This window comes from Vulpes vulpes, chromosome 16, assembly GCF_048418805.1.
Source record: "Vulpes vulpes isolate BD-2025 chromosome 16, VulVul3, whole genome shotgun sequence".
NCBI lineage: Eukaryota > Metazoa > Chordata > Mammalia > Carnivora > Canidae > Vulpes > Vulpes vulpes.
In genome coordinates this window covers 49,535,619-49,557,289 of record NC_132795.1, presented here as the reverse complement: position 1 = coordinate 49,557,289, position 21,671 = coordinate 49,535,619, and the positions used below count along the sequence as shown (strand labels likewise).

Below are 21,671 nucleotides of genomic sequence, written 5' to 3'. Positions count from 1 at the left end.
AGATGAGGAGTCTTTGCTCTGGAAGGACATTGCCTGTGTCCTTGTGGGGTCAGCAGGGCATCGGGTTTCTGGTCATCCTTGATGTCTCTGCCTCCCCACACGGGCAGTGGGCAGTCGCTGTACCCTGGAGCTGGTACCCAGAGACACAGGGCAAGGCCGCGCACCCACCTGGCAGTGCGGGGCTCACTTTAGGACACGGGGAGGGGCAGCCCTGAGTCCCACGTCCAGTTCACTGCCGCCTGGCCTGCATCGGGACATTTGACCCAGCCTGCCTCACTGCACAGGCACAGGGTGGGCGTGCCCCCAGGTCAGGGTCCTGCAGGCCTCACCCCTTCAGGAAGGGTGTGGGTCATCACGCTTGGCTAGGATGGGCCCCCCTGGCCAGGCCTAGGACAGGGGCTGCCTCTGTCTGTATCCCGGGGGAGAGGTGGGAACTTGCCTGGTGCCCTTGCTCCTGGGGCCTCACGTGGAACTCACTGTAGAAGAGAAAGGGTTAATCTTTACGGTTTCTTGGGTCACTTCAGTGGTAGATGTTCCAGAAATATGTGTTTAATTTTTCAAATCTGTGCGCTTGCCAGTTTACATTAGAAAGGTGACTTATGCCTCCCAGGCACGTTTCAAAGCTGTTTCCCCAGTTTGTAAACTGGTGACCTTGTCCTACACGGGCTGGAAGCGCTACAGCCGCGCGTGGGCCTGCTTGGGGAGGCAGAGGCCGTTCTGTCCTTAAGTCCTGTGGGCAGCTCGTCTCCCAGCTTTCTGTCCTGCCACGTCCTGAGAGCGTCCAGTTCTGGCCATCGTCTCCCTCAGCGTGGTGCCTAGCACGGCCTGCACGCCAGGCAATGGAGTCCCCAGCCCACAGGAGGCCAGGGTCCGGGGGAAGACCCACTGCTGGTACCCCAGGGAGAGCCCGGGTGAAGGCCTCCCTCAGTGGCCTGATGCTCCCTCAGCGAATAGCCCGTGGTGTCCCGCACAGGAGCAGAGGGTGTGGAGCAGTGTGCAGCGGCCCCTGAAAACATAACGTGAATCCACGTCGGTAAACTCAGAGTTAGTGTTTCCTTCCCAACCGTTAACCCCGTGACCAACCCACTGCTGTCTCTGATGGCTTCGGGGCGGTGCCGTGGCTACAAGGGTGACTTGACTGGGACAGGTGGGCCGGCCGCTGTGCCTCGGGAGGCCCCGGGTTGCTGACCTGCTGTAGCGCTGGGGCCTGTCCTGCTCCGGTGGACGAGGTGCTGGCATGGCCCAGCTGTCTTTGTAGAGCAGCAGGCCGGGGTGAGTGGCAGGGCCAGGAGCCACCAGCGGGGACCAGGAGCTGGTGGGGCCAGGAGCCACCAGTGGGGCCAGAAGCCGCCAGTGGGGGCCAGGAGCCACCAGCGGGGCCAGGAGCCGCCGGCAGGGACCAGGAGCCACCAACAGGGACCAGGAGCCAGTGGGGCCAAGAGCCACTGGCAGGGCCAACCTGTCCCGGGAGCCGCCCATCCTGGGAGCCACCCTGTGTCGGCCTCCCTTGTTCCCGGGCCGTTGTCGGGCGGTGGTCCTGTCTGCCCAGCTGTCGCCCCTCTTCCTGCTGGTCTTCTCCATGCTGCCAACTGTATACTTTTTCTATGTGAAGGAGGCTTCTTCAGTAAAATCAGAAATTCTCTAAACTGCCGTTTTCTAGGGTTCTCATATTTGAATTTCAGGCTAACTGGAGCGCCCGAGTCCGTGCCCTGGGCGGTGGTGGAGGCTGGCCGTCAGCCAGTGGGGCTTCTGCCCTTGGCAGCGGTCAGGCCTGGATGGAAGGGCCACTCAGGGCCCTTGAAGCTCTCCCGAGCTTTAGTTTCAGAGCTGAGGATAATTGCAGGCTAGAAATCATTCTTCAGTTCTTTACAAAGAACACAGTGTCCCGCCACGTTGCTGAGAACGCTCCTTGGTGTTGACTGCGGGAGCAGAGGCCGAGGGGAGGCTGGGCGGTTGGGGCTGTATCTGTGCCTGGTGTGGTCACACGGTCCTCCGTGCAGTTGCACGCTCCTGCCCCCCTCCTGCCCTCGCTCAGGCGCCTCGCAGACCCTTGCCAGGCGCCTGGTGTGTGCCGGGGCAGGGGGCACAGAGGTGACTGGCCCCCAGTACCTGCCCCAGGCCAGGCATGCACCCTCAGCCATGAAGGCCAGGTGCCACGGGAGATGCTTTTCTCCGGGTGTTCATAGCAGCAAGAAGAGGGACAGGCTGACTGCACGGGCAGCTTCAGAGAACTCCCCCGGTGTTTGGCAGTGAGTGGCGCTGTGCCGGAAGGGCTGGGGAGGCCCAGGGGAGGGCCCGGTGGTCGGTCGGGCATTGAAGGGGTGTCGTCGGCCACCTGGTGCCACCTGAGGGAGACTCCCTGTGGGGCGTGTTGGGAGTCTGGGGGCTGAGGACGAGGTGCATTCTGAGGCTTTCCAGTTGTATCTGTGGACCAGTGTTTCTCAAACCGTGGGCCATTGATGGGACCCTCAGGACATCTGGAGAGAAACCCCCTTGTGGCTTTAAGCGCTCCCGAGCTGATGGCTAGGGACACGGGGAGAGGATTGCCCCCTCCTGTCTGGGGGCTCTTGTCCATGAAAAGCTGTGACTCATTTCTGCTGGGGAGGCCCTGCCTAGTGCCACGCCGTTGACTGCTGGCCACTTTATCCTCCACTCGAGTGAGTGGAAACTTCTCTTTGGTGGTGAAATTAAGTTTTTAAAAAATTAATTGTATTTAATAAAATATAAGCTGATGAGAAGAACATGGTTAAAGAGACCAGTGAGGCACCACCTGTGGGTTGTGCCTGCCCTGTCCCCCTGTCCTTTGCACAGAACTTCTAGAACAGGGACCCCGTGTGTGAGGCTAGAGTCCTGGTGTCTGTCCTCTGTCCCCCGGGGTGCCTGCGAAGGTTCCCAGTACATCAGAATCTTCTGGAGACTGACTGAACACAGACTCAGACCCCCCCGCCGAAAGACTGTGATCAGGAAAGTTGAGATGAGCCTCAGAACCTATGTTCTCAGCCCCTGAGATGTGGGTGCTGCGCAGCTCAGTGTGGGGACCACTGAAGTCAGCCCCCGTGGCCCCGCTCGTCAGGCCAGCCCACCCCTGAGCTGGCCTTGTGCTCCCTGGGTCCCAGAGGTCGCTCAGGCCTGAGCTCCTCGAGGGCCTCCAGCCTGCGCTCACCTGGGCCAGGCCCTTGTCTGCGGGCCGAGGACTCAGGATGGAGCTCAGAGGGGCCCAGGATAAAGAGGACTTTCCGTTGAAAGCTTAGGTTCTATCTTAAAAGCCAACGATGACGATTGGCTTCATTTCATACTGCATATTTATTTGCTTTACTGTAAGAATGGCTTTGAGATTTCTCAGGGTGACCTGTTCTTACTGCCCTAGCGTGGCCCCATGCACTTCCCGCTGACGTCAGCCCTGATAGCGCCTGGCTCCCCAGTTCACATGCCATCCCAGCCCCTTGTCCACAGAAACGTTCTCCTCCTTAGGCTTTCACGGGGGAGGACAAGTGGGATTGGTAATGCAGAAACACAGGGGTCTTCCTTCGAGCCTGCATGGGCTTGGTCAATGCCCCCTCCCAGCATGTGAATTGCCCCTCCTGGGAGAAGGGCCCCTGCCCTTAGGAGCTGAATACTGGGGTGAGCAGACCCCAGCCGGAGGAGCCTCCCTCTCTGCCTGCTTCCTGGCCTCCACACCCTGGGCCCAGCCTGCCCTGTGCTGCGCCTGGAGCCCTCGGACCCAGATTTGTCCCGGAAGAGGCAGCATGTGGCCAGGGCCTCTGGGGTCTTCTACAGCCTAGTCCTGCCAGCCCCTCCCTGGCACCTTGCTCCCAGCTGGCTGCAAGGGCTCAACCATGAGCCTGTGCGGTTCTTCTCACCCCTGGGTAGTCACTCACTGTCTTGTTGGGATTGTTCTTCAGGGTGTTGCTGGGTCTGCTGTACCGCGTGGCTCAGCTGTTCCCCCACACCCAGCCCACACGTGTCCTGCCCCGCCGGCCACACGAGGGTGCCCAGGCGTGTTTGTCGCACAGCCAGGGACAGCAGTGGCTTGGGGTGGGATGTCATAGCAGAGCCAGTGAAGGAACTGGCTCCACATGCGAGAACCAGAGCCGTCCGGAACTTTTCTGCGGCCAGCCTCCCCCTCCTGTAGGCAAGAGCTCCTCCCAGCCAGGCACTCATGCTTCAGCCACAGTGCCTGTCTGCAAGGTGCAGAGGGTCTCAGGACAGGGTCCTTCCACCCCTCGTACCCCCACCCCATACTTAGTGTTTAGGAAAGCCTTGTTGCTGCAGTGCTGCAAGTTACCAGTAACACGAGTGAAAACAAACCAGTAAGCAGCAAAACACTAACACTTGTTTATTTGTTAGTTCTAGAACTTTTTTGGGGAGAGCTGGAAAATGTGTGAACTTTTTTCAGGGTCACTTCTCAGGGCTGGTTACAGGGGAAGGTAATAAGCCCCAGAAAAAAGGAAAACGTGTGCGGAAAAAGTGCTTTTAGCAGCACTTGATGGTCCCTGATTGAGGAGTCTGCATGGAGGGTTCCAGTTCCCAGGCAGGACCCGTTTGGCAATATTTGCTTGTCCTGTGAAATTGCACGGGTGCTTCCCAGGCCACTTGGAGCAGATCTTTATGGGGCAGAATGTTGGGAAGTCACAGGGCCACCATGAGCCCCAGAATCTTTGCTCCCTGCAGTGGCACCTCCAGGGTCCACAGACTGTGCAGCTTCATGGAGCTCTGGAGCCTCCCTGCAGAGGGGCCTGGGTGGGAAGCACGGGGTCCAAGCTGCGGAGTTGCTGCTCGTCACAATGGGGTGGGGAGGCATCCTTGGGGTCACATGCACATGACCCGGGAGCCACCCTTGCCGTTGTGACTGTCACGGCACCCCCGCCGCTCACTTTCCCCGAGGAAGAGTCGATCTGCACTCTTCTAATAGAGATGACTTCTCCGCACCCCTGGGCACGTCGCTTGGGCATCAGGCGGTTGGAGTGGGTGGTTCCGGGGCGGCCCCCGGGGGCTCTCCCTCACAGCCTGGGGGCCTGTTTGTCTCGTGCAGAGCAAGTCCACCGGCACCTGGACCAGCACGAGGTGAGGTACCTGCAGTTCGCCTTCCGCTGGATGAACAACCTGCTGATGCGGGAAGTGCCCCTCCACTGCACCATCCGCCTGTGGGACACCTACCAGGTGAGCTGCCCCCCCCCCCCCCCCCCCCCCCCCCCCCCCCCCGCTCGCTGCCTCCTGCCACCGGCCTCTTCCCACTTGGCGTCTGCTCGGGGACAGGTGGTTGTTCTGAAGTCCTTTTCTGATGTCCTTGTCCCGAGTAGACAGAACCGCGAGGAAGACCCTCCTGTAATTGTGTTTGTAGCTGCATTTTGTTCCGACGGTGCGGAGACAGCATCCTTGCCAGGGGCCCGGGGTGCAGTGGGGAGGCTTGTAAGTCGGCTTACGTCTGTGCTGCAGCTGCCACAAACATTCACACTCAGGACTCACACGTTGTCTGTTTTGAGTCACTTATAATAAAGATTTTTTTTTTTAAATCACTGACAGATTCAGTGCGATATGAAATTTTCTCTCCACCGATTTTGGTGAAATTCATTTCTTCAGGAGATTGAGTTTTCTGGAACAAACCACCTTTGTTCCCTCGAGTGTCCCATTGCTTATTCTAGCACCTTTTCATTTTGCTGGAGATGTTTGCTGAAGCTGAGGCCGCGCTGCGGGGCTTACACGCCTGCTTTTCATCGTCACTCACAGAGAGCAGGAGCCTCCGTGGGACCTGGAGTGGAGTCCAGGGGAGGCTGGTTCTTGGCTCCGAGAGGCAGGTTTTCACTCCACTGAGCGCCGGCCCCTCACGGGCCCTGGACCAGGAAAGGGGGTGCACAGCCGCTGCCGAGTAGGGAAGCGGGAGGCCCCATAGAGCGGGTCCTACTCATTCCTCTCCTTCCCTCCATGGAAGGAGCCTTGGTTTGCATCCTGCCGGTGGGATAGGAGTTCCAGCTGTTCTCTGGAGCTCTAGCTGTTCCTGGCCCGGCGGCCGCTGCGTCTGACTCTGAGCTTGGCGTCACAGGAGTCTGCTAGAGCAGCACCCCAGAGTTCTGATCCTGCGGGAGGGAGGCCCTTGTGTCCTGCATGGACTCGGGGTGCTTCGTGCTTCTGACGTCCAGTGCTCTGACTTGGCTTTCTGTTTTTGTGGCTTGCTTATTCTGATAATGCTCACTGCAGAAATTTTGACGACTCAGTTGCTTGCATCCAGATCCCCCACTTTGTTTTGCTTCTTTGGGTACATGGCGGTTACAGAATTTCAGGCCACTGACATTTGCTGGGACATGAAGCCTTCCCTGGGCTGTTTGGTGAACGTGGCCGTCAGCCTGGTGCTATTAACTGGGTCTCAGTAGCATTGTAGGAAACAGACTTAATATCCCGTGACGTGGGAACGCTCTCCATTTATGATGGGTTCGGCCGTTGAAGACCCTGGCCCCCTCGTTAAATACACAGCTCCTTGTAATGCTGTCCCCATTACAGATAAATTAGGTATGAAGTCAATTGCATCGTGAGGAGCTAGGAAATGGATCTGTGCGTCTGTGGTCCTGCACCACTTCGCTAAAACTCCTAATAGGTATTAAAACTTTAAGTACAGTTGTGGCATCTTTATTGCATTAATTTTCCTGAAATTAAATTTTGTCATGAATTGACTCATTTGTACCACCGGCTCATTCTTGAACTGACGGTACCCCGCTCATAAACCTTTTCATATTTTAAAAATTGGGGGTATTTCTATTTTACAGGCCCAAGTAACCATGAAATTGTATTACATCTTTTGGCAATGAAAATACATAGTAATCAGAGGATGGCATTCGGGTGATTACTCTCCCCTAAAGTGGGGTGTTTACCAGCTGGGCCACGGTAGGTTTAGTAGCTCTTTAACCCCTCATGGGGGCTTGAAGTCCTCTGGGGGGGTGTGTCCTCAGAGGGTTTCAAGAGCACCTGCTTCGTCCCAGGCTCCTGACGAAGGAGTGGCGTGGAGATGAATGAGGTGCATCCTCACAGGCATGGAGATGGGCATTTAAGAGCACAAATGATGGAGAAGCAGCCCATGCTTCAGGGAGGTGGCCCCTGCTCCTGGGCACAGTGCGCCCACTGTCAGAGCGGTTCAGCTGGAGTGGGCTGGCCCCTCCCGGAGAGCCTCGGCCATAGGACTCGGCCGCCAGCTCTGCCCTTGGCTCCCCGTCCTTGCACCGTGGAAAGGGTGAGTCCCACCCTTCACCCGGCATGTGGATGCCGATCACCTGGGATGAGAGAGACCCCTGGGCCTGTTTCCTTCACCCCCGGCCTGCGGCTAGGGATGAGGCCCTCAGGGGCCCTTGGTCAGCCAGGCCGTGCTCTGGTTTCATTGCTGTTTCTCCCTGACCCTCCCTTCTCTTCTCCAAGCGAGCCCCTTTATCTGTGTCGCTGAGAAGGTGCGCGGGCTTTGCTCTCAGGTGAGCGAGGACAGACCCCGTGTTGGCAGGCAGGGGGTCAAGGGCGAGGTTCCCAGCCTGGCGGTGCCCGCGCTGCACTGCCGTGACTGGACAGTGACGTTGTGAGCTCTGAGGAGGCTGGCCCGGGGCTTGCAGTCTCTCAGCCCCGAGGGACCCTGCTGTCCTGTGCTGGTGGCAGATTCGGGGGGCATGGGCAGCCCTGCTGAGGATCCCTTGGGAGGCACGTCCCCACAGTTTCCCCTCTGCCCTCAGCACGGTCCTAGCGCGGAGCTGCGGCTGGAGTGGCTCCCGGCAGGATGATGGTGGAAGGAGGGTGGTAACATGCCGGCCCTTGGCCTCCAGCTGAGCAGAAGTTCCTTTCTGGGTGCTGTCGTTCACTGATGCTCACGGGCACCTGGGCAGAAGGCCCCTGCAGCCCCTCAGCCATGCGAGCATGTGGGTGCTCCCCTGTACGGACCCCCTGAGGGCTCCTCTGAGACCACCCCGAGGTGGCCCCGTGGACGCCTCCCACAGGTTTTTGTGAAAGTCACTTGGAGGGAGCAGGCCTGAATGGCAGTGTCGTGCGAAAGGGAATGCTCGAGAGCAGGGCTGTCCCGTAAGCACATGTCCTGCCCACAATGCAACCATGGCTGGGTTCGCCATCGCTGTGGATGGAGAGCTGGAGTGTGAGCGGTACCCGACATGACTCTTGTGTTCCAGGGAAGGGTAGGGCGTGAAGCAGCGGGGGTCCCTGAACGTGGGGGGTGACCTGGCGTCGCAGTCACCCCTGCAGGCCGGGTGCTGGACGGTGGGTGGCTCTCGGCCTCCCGTCAGCCTCCTGCTCCCACCCGTGCGGATGCTGCTTTCAGGAACACGTGTCAGGTGCCTGCGTGTACCAGGTGCCATGCTGGGCCTTGGGCAGACATAAGAAGCCCCTCGTGGCACTGATGTCCCAGTGGGACAGATGCAGGAGCATCCAGAAATGAGCCCTTGGCGAACGTGCCTCACATTACATCGTGATTCTTGCTGTGAAGAGGACAGTGAGGCGCAGGGAGCTGCGTGTGAGGGGAAGTGGCCCTGCAGATCGTCCTGCCTGATTGAGGGGAACAGCCTAGATCCCGGGGCTGGTCGGACCTGCAGTCCTCCTGGTGTGGGGGAGCTGAGGCAGTGACGTCAGCGCAGGCTGTGACCGCGGGAGCCCTTGTGAAGGAGCCAGGGCGCTGGGAGCTGCCCCTCTCCCTGTGGGTTTGGAGGCGTGTAAGCCACTTTGTGCAGGGCTGAGCTGGGACCGAGTGAAGGGTGGAATGAGCCCCGTGAGCATCCAGGGAGAGGTTTTGGACAGGGAGCAGCGCTTTGGGAGCAAGGTTTGTCACTCCTGGGGACAGGTGACCCCTGATACAGGTACACGAGATCATGTGGAAATATTTATAGACGTGTGCTTACACGCATGGGTTAGTCTCCACACAACCTCCCAATGCTCCAGAGGGAGCGGGGGCCCCTGAGGGAGTGGCAGGCCACGGGGCTGGGGCAGGACGTGTGCAGGTAGGCCCAGAGCCACCCACGGGGCCGGGGCACAGGCCATGCTCACACCACCTAGGACGGAGCCACGCTGGGGCCAGAGCTCCAACGAGGCAAATAACTTAGAACGCAGAGTTCGGCGGGGGTCCTGCTGATGGAGGAAGACCCCACAGATTAGTCTCCTGCCCAGAGGAGTTCCGAATAAAGGACGAAGCGAGCCTGCCCTGGAGGAGCTGGGACACAACCCCCCCAGCGGGGCCGGGCACACGGACCCCCTTCCAGAGGGCAGTGTGGATGGGGAGCCCGATGGATGGACGCTGCGGCCCCGAGACCGAGGTCACGTGGCAGGGTCAGCCTGGTGCCCCGAGTCGCAGGACGAGGAGAGCGCCCCACCTGTGGCCTTCCTCCCAGACCCGCGGCCCCAGACCGCCCCCCCAGAGGAACATCAGATGCGTCCCCAGTTACATTCCGCAGCGTCCTGCCCTGTGCTCCTCAGAACTTTCGGGGTCGTCAGAGCAAAGCTACATCTGAGGACCTGTCCTGACCCGGAGAACCCCAAGAAGACAGGATCATTGGATGTCGTATCCTGGATGGCGCCCTCGGACGGCAGACAGCCTGAGGCAAATAAGGAGAACTGAGTGAAGTGTGGACACTACTTGGCAGCTGTGCATCAGTATTGGCTCACGGGTGTGCTTGTCCATGCTTAGTAGCGCCCTCCCCGGGCACGTCCCCCACTTCCTGGGGCTTCCGAGGTCCTGCCCATCTTGCTCCATGTGATGAGAACACCCCCAGGGTCACACCCTCCAGAGGAGGATGAGTCAGGTGCTGCCGTAGCTCACGCCACCACCGCCCACCACGGCAGGCAGGTGTTTGCTCGCAGTCTGAGGACGGACGTCTGAGGTCAGGGTGTCTGCACAGTTGATTCCTGGTAGAGCTGTGCCCCTGGCTGGCAGACGGCTGCCCCCTCCCCGGTCCTCACGTGGCCTTTCCCCTGTGTTCACGTGGAGCAGGAGCTGTCTGATGCATCTTCCTCCTCCCATGGGGGCACCAGGTTTATCAGATCAGGGCGCTGCCCTTATGACCCCCTATAATTAGCTCTGTGGAGGGCCTACGTCCAGGTACCATCCCACTGGGGTCTGGGCGCTTCCCTGGGTTAAACCTTTGGGGTGGAGGGTGAGATCATGGCAGGAAGGGGGCTCAGCCACACTTCCCAGGGCCCGGCTGGTACATCCTGCTGGTGCCTGGGCATCGAGTGAGGCTGCAGGTCCCCAACTCCACTCGTTCCCATCTTCCTCGAGCTGCTTCAGGCAGGACACCAGCAGGATTTGGCCTCAGCGGCCCCTCCCTCACCATCCTCGCATTTCATGCACATTCTGTGCAGTTGCTTATCTGTGACAAAATGGCACAAATGTGGCCTCTGTTTGTTGTGACCCTGGCAGGCCCAGGACTGTGGTTGTGGCTTGGGACCCCATGGGGCTCTGCCTTCTGAGGCCCAGGCCTTGCTCCTAGGGCCTCTGCCTGCAGCCGCAGGGTCCAGGGAGGGCACAGAGGTAGATCGTTACCTGCTCTCCCTCCCCGTGTCCCCAGCTGCCTTTATGTCCAGAGGTCTGGGGACAGAAGCTGCCATCGTGTCTGAGCCTGGCTGCTGGACCCCCCAAGATCACGCAGAGGATGTGCCTCGTGCTCTGCTGACGAGGGCTTCCTGACCAAGATGTGGTCTGGGGTGAGCTTCAGTCACGCACCTGCTATGCTTCTGCTCTGCCTCCTCATGGGGTGTCCACCAGAGAGGACCGTGCCAGGGAGGAGACCGGCCCACAGGGGTCGCAAATGTGGGTTTCCCCAAGGCCAGAGACTGGGGTGAAGTTTCTGGATTGCGCTTCTTTTGTGCTAAATGGCATTAGAATGTCAGCCAGCTCAGGATTGCTGTAGCTGCTCGGGGTCTGCTGTGGTTCCATATGAATTTAGGTTTGTTTTTCTATTTCTGTGAAAAGTGTCATTGGAATTTTGATGGGGATTGCGGTGAGTCTGCAGCTGGCTTTGGGGGTTGTGGGCCTTTCACCCTATTAATTCATCGGGTCCACGAGCACAGGCTGTCTTTCCATCTGTCTCATCCTCAGTTCTGTTCGTCAGTGTTCAGTTTCCAGTGTGCAGTCCTGTCACTTCTGTGGTTGGATTCACTAAGCATTTTATTTTATTCAAGGCACTTGTCCGTGGGGTAGTTCCTGATAGCTCATCATCGGGGTAGAGAAACACAGCTGATTTTTGTATATTGATGCTCAATGTGCAACTTGACTATTTGTTTATGCCGAGGAAACGAGGTCAGCATCTCGTGAGGCATATGCACCCCTGTGTTCGTTGTTCACAATAGCTAGGACACGGGAGTGACATGTGGGTGTGCAGGCACATGACAGTGCGAGGGGGCCTGGCTGGGGTGCCAGCGGGGTGGGGGGGGGGAGGGAGCCCAGTGGGGAGGAAGCCCGGGCATGCACAGAGCCAGTGGGAGGGATTCTGGAGCAAGGCATCCAGTGGAAGGTTCTAGGGTAATGGAAGTGTCCGGTGGGGTAGCCTGTGGGCACAGTGGCTTATTCAACATGGAAAAATGTGACAGAGGAACTGAATTTTTAATTATAATTTATTCAAATTTAAATTGAACAGCCCATTCAGTGAGTGGCTGCCTTACGTGGGGTGCCGCCCTGGGAAGGGGGTGGTGGGGTCAGTAGGTCGGGGTGAGGAGAAGGTGGCTCCACCTGGAAGGCCTGTGGGCCCCGCATAGCAGTGCCTTGGCTGCTGATGGCTGTAGGCAGGTGCACTCTGGGTGGGCTGGGCTGACCTGAGCTTGTGTTGAGGTGACCCCCGTTGTCTGAGTGGTGTGGCGGTGAGTGGGGGGGCACACAGGGGACAGGAAGGGGACGGAGGGCTGGTTACGTGGTGGGCAGTCCCGAGCGTTTCCTAGCTCACGGAGATTGCCATTGGTGCAGTGAGAGAAGCTGGCTGGGTGGTGGGGACATTGCCCCGGGCTGGAGTCCCTTCCTCCCCAGGGTCCTGCGAGGCGGATTCGGAAGTGAGTGTGCTGCCGGGCACGTCCTGAAGTGAAGGACACCAATGGCTTTCCCAAGGGAAATGGGAGAGCTGGGTCCTAGGGGACAGTCGCAGCTCCGGCTGAGGTCTGGTACTGGGGACGTGAGCCGCTGCGGGACCGGGCCCTTGAGCGGGAGTGTGTCCCTGTGAATGCCACCTTCCACCTGCTTTCTCCAGCGCTGCCCAGCCCCTGGGCGCGTGGGCTCCCCTCCTCCTTCCTGAGCCAAGGGCCGCTCTGGTAAACGGGGGTGGTGCTGATGGGGCCTTGGAGGCTTAACGCTTCCTACAACCTGGGGATTTCGTTTTAAGAAAAAAAAAAATGTTCTTCTGCCAGGTATTGCAAGATGACTTCATTTGGCTTAAAGCATCTATTAAATTCTTTCCTCGTGTTATCCAAAGGCCACCTGAATTCTAATTAGGACACTTCCACTGTCCATACCCTGAAGAGTGGCTTCAGTCACGCTCTTCAAAGGGCTGGCAGTAAATCACAGGTGATGAACTGCGGAGCTCTTCTTCGGATCCGGTCATCTGCATCCGGTCATCTGTCTTAGGTCGCGACCTCTGGAGGCAGAGCCACCATGCATGCCCTCAGGGCAGGCTCTGCTGGTGGGCGAGGCGGGCGGCCCCAGGCCCCTCATGCATACACATCGGGGGAGTGGCATGAGGGCCATCCGTCCCTGGGGTTTGTTGCACCAGTAAAGCGCTGAATAAAGCGCTGGTCTATGGACAGCCAAATGGAACTGGGTCCTTCCAGAAGGGGATCTGTGTGGACGTGCTGTGCAGGCCCCAGTGACGAAGACGCAGTGGCCTCTGCCCCAGCTCACTCTAGGCAGCATGGCCAGAGCAGCGGCCAGCAGCTGGGACCACGGCTGTGAGTGCCCGTCTCTGCGGCCCTGACTGGGGGCCCTGCAGCGCGCTGTGGCAGCGGGGCCCGTGTGGCAATGGGGCTGTGGTCTGTGGAGAGCCGGCACTGCTCAGCCCACTGTGCCACAGAGTTGGAAGGGTGAATGAAGGGAAGCCGGCCTCAGTCGTGCTGTTCTCAAACCCTGGCAGCGAAGGAGCAGCGCGCCCAGCCGTGGGCTTCTGTGGGCTGGCTGTGCCCTTTCTGGGACACGGCTCCAAGTTCCCCAGCACCTGGTGGTGCCCAACGGGGCAGCAGGGTAGGGGGTCAGGGCCCCTCTGTGTGCCCACTGCTGAGAGGGGCTGCCACAGACCCCTGGATGCTCCAAGATGCATCTCCTGACGTTGCTCTGATCAGGAAACAGCCAGGTTTGCTGCTGGGAACACATCCTTATGGCACCTGGTCCTTGTGCACCATTTTCAGTGAAATCTCTCCAGTTTTTTCATTTTTGTGCTACTTGGCCTATGCACCCTTTGCTTTTCTGGGAGAAGGTGCGTCAGAGATCGTGAGAGGTGGGGCCTCGCAGCGCTTCAGAGGATGTGTCCACACCTGTGGGGAAGAGCTTGATCATTGCACCTTGTGGGGTGCCCCTGGAGTCATTCGGTTCGGGCGTGTTTGCTGAGTGCCTACTCTGGGCCTCAGCCTGCTCTTAGGCCTGGGGACACAGTGATGGACCTCAGAGAGCCCACAGCCAGCAGGAGAGCCTGGCCACCAGCTGTGAGACAGTCGCTCATGTACGTCTCTGCTGAGAAAGGGGCACCAGGATGCCTGGTCCCCAGGGTTGTGCAGCCAGTGGGCAGGGAGGCGTCGTGGGCCCCAGAGTGAGACTGCCTGGTGACGAAGGCTTCCAGCAGAAGGTCTTGGGGCAGGAGTCCTGAGATCCCCGGCCAGGATGGAACGAACAAGGAGTGTGTGGGAGGAAGGCCGCCAGGAATGGAGGGCAGGTGGGTGCGGATGTGCAGCACACGGGGTGTGGAGGAAGGGCCCAGAGGCTGCTGACACGCTCCAGGCAGGGGACAGAGTGGTCGTGGGAGCTGGCGAGAAGATGCTGGATTGGCAATAACCAGGCACTGTGTGTGATTGTACCTGATGCCAGGGACGTGTATCTGTGGATGATCTTTATCCATCTGTCCTCCTGTCCGCCCACCGGTCAGTTCTTCTAGTCGTCCACCCTCTGCAGCGTGAACCCTGGTCTGTGTGGGCCACCATGTGGGCCCTGGGTCTCTCGAGATGTCTGAGGCGGCCTTCCTGCTCTGAGGGGTCCACTGCCTGGTGTGGGAGGTGGACACGTGGCAGTTACAGGATGTGCCGTGCCAGAGGTGACAAGGTAGGGCACCCAGGGCACCTCACTCTGCCCAGGGGTGTTGAGGAGGCTTCCCAGGGGACACTTCAGCAGGACCTTGAGCCGAGGACATGCCGGGCCCAGAGCCAGGTGCCAGGATGTGCTTGCCAGGGACAGAGCGTGGTTTGGCTTGAAGGGGGAGCAAGTGTGGAGGCTGAAGAGGCAGGTATTCACACAGCCTGCTGCGTGGGAGGTGTGGTGGGCATGGCTGCATCCGGATATTTGGGTGCCGGGCAGATGGAGGCCAATGAACTCTGGGGGCCACCGGCACTGGGTGGCCTGGATGGGGGTGGGAGGGCAGGTTCAGGTCCATGGTCTCGTCCACCAGGCTAGGTGCTCTCAGCAGTGTTCCCAGAGGGTGACTTAGCTTCTGTAGGTTTGGGTTTCTGCCTGTATGAGAGCTAGATGCTGGTTCCTGTGGCTGTTCCTCCACCCTGTGGTGAGGGCCTGGTGCTGTGGCTGCTCCTCCACCCCGTGATGAGGGCCTGGTGCTGTGGCTGCTCCTCCACCCCGTGATGAGGGCCTGGTGCTGTGGCTGCTCCTCCACCCCGTGGTGAGAGGCTGGTGCTGTGGCTGCTCCTCCACCCCGTGGTGAGAGGCTGGTGCTGTGGCTGCTCCTCCACCCCGTGATGAGGGCCTGGTGCTGTGGCTGCTCCTCCACCCCGTGGTGAGAGCCTGGTGCTGTGGCTGCTCCTCCACCCCGTGGTGAGGGCCTGGTGCTGTGGCTGCTCCTCCACCCCGTGATGAGGGCCTGGTGCTGTGGCTGCTCCTCCACCCCGTGGTGAGAGGCTGGTGCTGTGGCTGCTCCTCCACCCCGTGGTGAGAGGCTGGTGCTGTGGCTGCTCCTCCACCCCGTGGTGAGGGCCTGGTGCTGTGGCTGCTCCTCCACCCCGTGGTGAGAGGCTGGTGCTGTGGCTGCTCCTCCACCCCGTGGTGAGGGCCTGGTGCTGTGGCTGCTCCTCCACCCCGTGGTGAGAGGCTGGTGCTGTGGCTGCTCCTCCACCCCGTGGTGAGAGGCTGGTGCTGTGGCTGCTCCTCCACCCCGTGGTGAGAGGCTGGTGCTGTGGCTGCTCCTCCACCCCGTGATGAGGGCCTGGTGCTGTGGCTGCTCCTCCACCCCGTGGTGAGAGCCTGGTGCTGTGGCTGCTCCTCCACCCCGTGGTGAGGGCCTGGTGCTGTGGCTGCTCCTCCACCCCGTGATGAGGGCCTGGTGCTGTGGCTGCTCCTCCACCCCGTGGTGAGAGGCTGGTGCTGTGGCTGCTCCTCCACCCCGTGATGAGGGCCTGGTGCTGTGGCTGCTCCTCCACCCCGTGGTGAGGGCCTGGTGCTGTGGCTGTTCCTCCACCCCCGGGATGAGGGCCTGGTGCTGTGGCTGCTCCTCCACCCTGTGGTGAGGGCCTGGTGCTGTGGCTGTTCCTCCACCCCGTGGTGAGAGCCTGGTGCTGTGGCTGCTCCTCCACCCCGTGGTGAGAGCCTGGTGCTGTGGCTGCTCCTCCACCCCGTGGTGAGGGCCTGGTGCTGTGGCTGCTCCTCCACCCCGTGGTGAGGGCCTGGTGCTGTGGATGCTCCTCCACCCTGTGGTGAGGGCCTGGTGCTGTGGCTGCTCCTCCACCCCCGGGATGAGGGCCTGGTGCTGTGGCTGCTCCTCTACCCTGTGATGAGGGTCTGGTGCTGTGGACGCTCCTTCACTCCCAGGATGAGGGCCTGGTGCTGTGGACGCTTCTCCACCCCCGGGATGAGGGCCTGGTGCTGTGGACGCTTCTCCACCCCAGGATGAGGGCCTGGTGCTGTGGCTGGACCTCCAGCAGGCCCACCAGCCCCCCCTGCAGGAAGTGCTGAGTTGAGGGTGCTGGGGCCTGGCACACAGTGCTTGTCAGTTGTCCTCGTCAGGCGGGGTTTGGGTGGTGGAGGGGCCCCGTGTGTGAGGCCTAGGGCCGGCTCTGCACTCAGGCGGCGTTCTAGGCTTGGTCTTCAGGTTGTGCCTGCCTTAGTGATCGGTGCCGAATTTAAATCATGCCCAGGGTTGCCCCACAGCTTCCCCTGTGTCCCAGGGGTCCCAACTCTCAGAGGCTGCCTGGGGCCTCTCCACTGCGCTGTACCTGTAGGAGGTCACTGGCCACCCCTGGGCGTGGAGGAGAGCACCCTCTGAGTGCAGCCCCCATGGGAGCTCTGCCCAGGGAGCCAGGTGACAGTCATGTGGCGCTCCTGAAACTTCAGGCTGCTGCGGTGCTGGTTCGCGGGCGTGGAAGCTGATGGATTGGGTTAATCTAATAAACTGGAGAAGCAGGTCTCCTTACAACATACTTTTTCATAAGCCCATTAAGATTTGAGGTCGTAAGCTTTTCATGTCTGCCCTCCTACGGGAGCAGGCATAGATCACTGTCAGCTGGGCAAGGATTTAGAAATGAGAATATTCAGCAAGACGGTGCTCACTGCTGATAACTTTGCAGGAAGGAGCTGGGAGAGGGTGTCTCCACTCTTTCAGAGTGGCAATAAAGTCAGTGTCCTGGGGATTTAGAAGTAGTATTTAAAGAAGTATCTGGAATGTCCTTAGTGACTCTAAGACTTTCATTCATATTTCAATCAGGTTGGGTTTTATCAGAGCTCGTTCAGGGTTTGGGCTCTAAGGAGAAGACGCTTTCCCGCTGCAGGCCTGGCTCCAGCACAGTCGGCCAGGTCTAGGGGGCCCGAGTCTGGTCCAGGTGCTTCCTGGGAACGAGGGACTTTCTGGGTGGGGGCTTGGGGCATCTGTCAGCTTCCACGCAGTCGCTGATATGGGTGGTCATCTCCTGCTTCTGTGTAGGTGAACTTCCAAGTTGTCCTTGGAGTGAGAAGAAAAGGTTGCTCGACATTTTAGTCTCTGAATTCTAAACTTGTAACAGGTAAAATCTTTATTTCTGGGACGTTATGTGAGGAGTGATTGTCAGGTGCCCCTGCCCAACACCAGGCCAGACAGGGCCGCTCCTTGTTGACGGCCACTCGCTCACTGCAGGAAAGCACTATTGCAAAGTGACAGTCACTCCTGGAGCTGGGATGAGGGACCGTTCTTGGTGAGAACTAGCTCACCATGGCTGAGTGCCTGCTAGCGGCTGGGAGAGCCCGGACCTGTGAGTTTGAGAAAGAACCAGGGGCTTTGCGTGATAAGTCTTGAAAGTCAGCGGTGTGTCCTGTCTGCTATCCTGTCCAGAGCCCCCAGGCCTCACCAGATTCTCTGGCCCCCTTAGAGTCTCCAGCTCCTACGGACCAAGCCCTGTGCTGCTCCATCTTTGCCGAAGGTCTGCATGTCCTGCCACTTCTTTCGGGGACCATGGACCACTGGTTCCTGGCAGGCTGCAGCATCGTTGGGATAGGCCCCTTAGTTCCTGAGTGACTGGTTGGGATGCACATGGGAGGACCAAGAATGTCTGTTGAGTGAATGGGGAACACAGACCAGCAGGGAGGGTGCCCCCACCTCCTCTAAAAGGGGGGGAGGTGTGGCTGGGGAGAGACACCTGAAGACACAGGGGTCACCTGTGTCCAAGGGCTGGCCTGGGCCCTGGCATGGGACTTGGTCTTGGTGGCTCTGGAGGAGGAACTAGAATCTGTGAGTAGAAAGGACAGGGCCTAGTAACCAGAACGTCTTCATGCTGGAGGTGAGGCCGTAACAGGTGTGGGGCCCTGGCGTTGCCCAGGTTTTAGTTCACGAGGAGTCAGAGCCAAAGAGCTATGGCCAGCACCCTGAGCCCTGAGCCGGGATCTGCACATCCCCAGCGCAGGGCTGCTGGAGCCCCTGGCTAGGAGTGTGAGGTGAGAAAGCTGGGGGCCTCGCGCAAGGTCACACTGCGGGTAATGGCTCGTCACGGTTTTAGTGAGCTCTCAGGTGATATATTCATGAATATTTTATCTTCAGTGTGACCTTAAGCAGCCTGTCTAACATCTTTAGGCTTTTGGACAGAAGGTTCAAGAAAACCAGGGGCTGTTGGGGGAAGCCCACGGGAGGGCTGGCTTTACCTGCTGCGTCAAGGAGGGTGTGTATCCTCCTGGGGGGCTGGCCCGAGTAAGGAGTGGGCAGGTGGGGGGGGCAGGCCTGCCAGCCCTGGGCGGCGGCGGGGGGTGCTGCTCCATGTGCAGGAGGCCACCCCTGCCCTTGTCCAGTGCACAGCTCCAGGCTCTGCCATGGTCGAGAGGGAGTGACTGTGACCCAGTAGGTACTAGTAATACATGTGCAGGGAAATGACCGAAGTGTGTCTTCGTTACCAGTGACGTAAATCGTGGTCCTGCAGGGCTGCCTTGGTCACATGCCCAGGGTGTGTGCTCAGAACACCTCCAGGGACCCCATGGGTGCTGGGCCACCCAGACCCTCAGCCACTTCTGCGGCCAGGGTCGCAGAGGGTGGAAAGCCCCAGGCTGGGCGGGGACCGAGGTGAGCGGCCACTGGTGTGAGGAGATGCAGTGCCAGTGGCTTGGGGCAAATGCTCAGGAGGCCCGTTCGTGGAGCCAGCTGATGGGTCATCACATGGCCGGTTACAGTCTCCCTTAGTGTCGAGGCTCTAGAAGGGTGTGTGGCGAGGGGGCGGTCCCTCCGCCGGTCATCAGCTCCGCGGTGTCCTGGGTGGGTTCCCCTGCCCATGCCGTGCTTCGGCTCTGCCCACCTTTTGGTGCAAAATCTGCAGGTTCCCTTTGCTCACTAACCCCGGGCGGATCTCTGTTCCAAACGCCGGGCTTTGTTGCAGCCTGCTGGCCACGGTGGGGCTGACCCGGCATTGCGGAGACCTGTCTGCTATCCTAGTGGGCTGAGGGCAGAGGGGAGGGCTTGTTCACCTGGCCCTTCTATGAAAGATGGTTGTCAGCCCAGTGGAAGAAAGAGTAAGAAAACTGTGAGAGGGGTCCCAGCTGAGTCTTCCCTGAGCTGTCCTGACAGGAATGGCCCGTCTGGGAGCCATCTCCCTGAGGGTAGGCACAAGGGGAAGCCCAGTTTATTGGTGAGCACTTCCTGAGGTCAGCCGAGGCCCAAGCAGCGGTGGCCCTGGACCAGGACAGACGTCCTCACTATCAGGAGAAGAGGTGGTGGTGCTGGCTCTCTGCTGGCCGTCAGTTACGGCACGGATGAGGGCATGGCCCCTCTGTGCCCCCTGGGTGGGCGTTGCTCAGTGGAACAGCGAGGGGCCCGGGGCCTGGAATTGTTCTCATGCACATCCGGTTACTCTGCTCTTGCTGAGATGGTGCCTCAGTGGCCGTGTCCTCCGTTACAGAGCCCTCCTTACCAGGCAGAGGGTGGAGGGAGAGGACAGGTAGACTTGGCATTGGGGACATTCGTGATGGGGACAGAGGCACTGGGATGCCTCCCTCTGCCCCTGCCCCTCCCGGCTTGTGACCCGACTCTCCTGACTCCGGCTCGTGGCCTTGCAGCATCCTCACGTGCATGGAGATGTGGTGCCCCCACCCACCGCCCCATCTCCTTGACCTAGGAGCACCCTGATTGGGGTGGGATGGGGGCAGCGTATTGCCCCCCAGCATGAGGGGGGCACCTGCTGCTTCTCAGTACAGCAGTTGGTGGTGGGGACGCCCCATGCTGGGGTACAGAGAGCTCTGCCATCAGTGCTGGCCGTGCAGTGGTGACCTTGTCCACGTGTGTTCTGGATTTATGGACTCTTCTTTTGAGGTCCAGCATCCCCAGTAATTGCCGTAATTGCCTTCCCTTTTGCGTGCCCTGGAAGAAATTCAAAAAGTAAAAGTTAGGCTAAGAATTGCTTTCAGGAGCTTGGCCTGGTGTCTCCCAAGCATGGGACATATTCTCAAGGTTTCCCGTCCAATTTTCTGTGACCTTTTGTTAATGATCACGAGGAGAGAAGGCAGCCATCTGCCTGGGTCCCTGTAGCGAGCCGTTGGAGCTTGTCTCCAAGGTTCGGCTCCCTCCTGGCTCCTTCGGGACCAGGCTTGGTGCCACCAGGACCATGTCCTGGACTGGCCACAGGCTTCCTCTCGCCGTGTGAGGACTGAGGTCTCCAGATGTGACCCTCCCAGCTCCTTGGCAGACCTGAAGTGCAGGCCGTGGGCCAGGCTTGCTGCACGGCAGCGTGGCCTTGGCAGGTGCTGAGGGCAGGGTGAGGTTAGGGTCCCGGCGGCCCCTTCACTGCGTGCTTCACAAGTGCCATACTCTCAGTTTCCTGGGAGAGGATGTTGTGGAACCTTTAGAGGAGAGGCGAGCCCTCCCCCAGACCGTCTCCAGCCCGGCACGAGTGGCCCCCGTGCGAGAGGATTAGTCTGCTCCTGTTCCACTTTGTCTACAGTGCCTTAAACATGATAACCCGGCAGCACATTGCGTGTTTACCCCCTGCGTTTGTCGCGCTGTCCCATCGTGTTGTTTCACCATCTTTGTGGCCACCTGCTAAGTGGTTGCGTGGTGTCCTGCCCTGTGGCTACGTGACAATCTGCCTCACGGTGGTGGGCGGGCTTTCCCTGTGATTATCGCTGCGGTGGGATCACGGGGCGCGGAAAGCTGCTTCTGTATCCGTGGTCCAGGAGAACAGATTTGCAGGAGTGGCGTTATGGGGTGAAGGGGTACCTCTGTTTCCAAGGTACTGTGTATATATCGGGACCAGCCAGAGTGAGAGGGATATTTTCTTCACCCTTGTCATCACCAAGCATTTTAATTAGCATTGTTTTTCTTGATTCAACTGAGCAATAGATGGTAAGATCTTGATTCTATATTTAATTCTGTGGTTACTGTTAAATTTCTAAAGTTTTGTGTATATTCAGTAGCAGGCTGTGCAATGTTTTAAGATAACCTTTTACTTTGTCCATCCATAGTTTCTCCGAACATTTTTAAGCTGTCGAGGTTGGGTGAGCGTATTGATGGCTGCAGCCAGCGTTAGTCTAGAACCTCGGCTGTGACCTGCAGGCTTCCAGCTGGTGAGCAGCTCCAAGGGAAGGCTGCATTCCTCTCTCTCTGGGTGCTCGTGGTCTTTCCGAAATACACAGTGGCCCCGGGAGACAGTTACTAAGGGTAGGGAGAGATGCATGGGGGTGTGGGGTGGGAAGAGGCTCTGGGGAGGGGCTCAGGATGCAACAAGAAGAGCCAGCTGGTTCGATGGGGTGAAGTGAAGGGTAACCCTTGGAGGCGAGAGAAGGTGAGGGGTGGCGAGGAGGCGAGGACAGCCAGGGCAAGTTTGTGTCCCACCCCAGCCCTCGCCTGTGCTGTGGTCAGGTACAAGCTGTGTGGCGAGGCTGGGGTCTGTGGGGAGGCCTCTCCTCCTGCCGCAGCTGTGGCTTGTTGCACAAGAGTCGGGGTGAGGGGAGCAGAGAGGAGCTCCATCTTGGCAGGAAATCCCAGTGATCCTGCTTAACACTAAATCTACAAGCTTGCGTCTTCCGGACTAGAGCAGAGTCCCGTAGAATTATATTTTATCATATGGAAGGTGCT

At 59.3% G+C, this 21,671-nt stretch overlaps 1 protein-coding gene across 4 annotated transcripts in view; it reads left to right on the top strand.

The window, feature by feature from the left end:
* TBC1D22A (TBC1 domain family member 22A) overlaps window positions 1–21,671 on the top strand; it is a 333,653-nt gene that overhangs the window by 231,456 nt on the left and 80,526 nt on the right. For 3 of the 4 annotated variants that reach the window (XR_011997920.1, XR_011997919.1, XM_072741980.1), the window contains one exon: window positions 5,033–5,160. The exons of the other annotated variant lie outside the window; for it this stretch is intronic. Coding sequence is in view for 1 of the 3 variants with exons in the window: in XM_072741980.1 (XP_072598081.1) it covers window positions 5,033–5,160 (128 nt within the window). In the remaining 2 variants the exon portion in view is untranslated. The remainder of the gene's footprint in view (window positions 1–5,032; window positions 5,161–21,671) is intronic. 4 annotated transcript variants of the gene reach the window in all.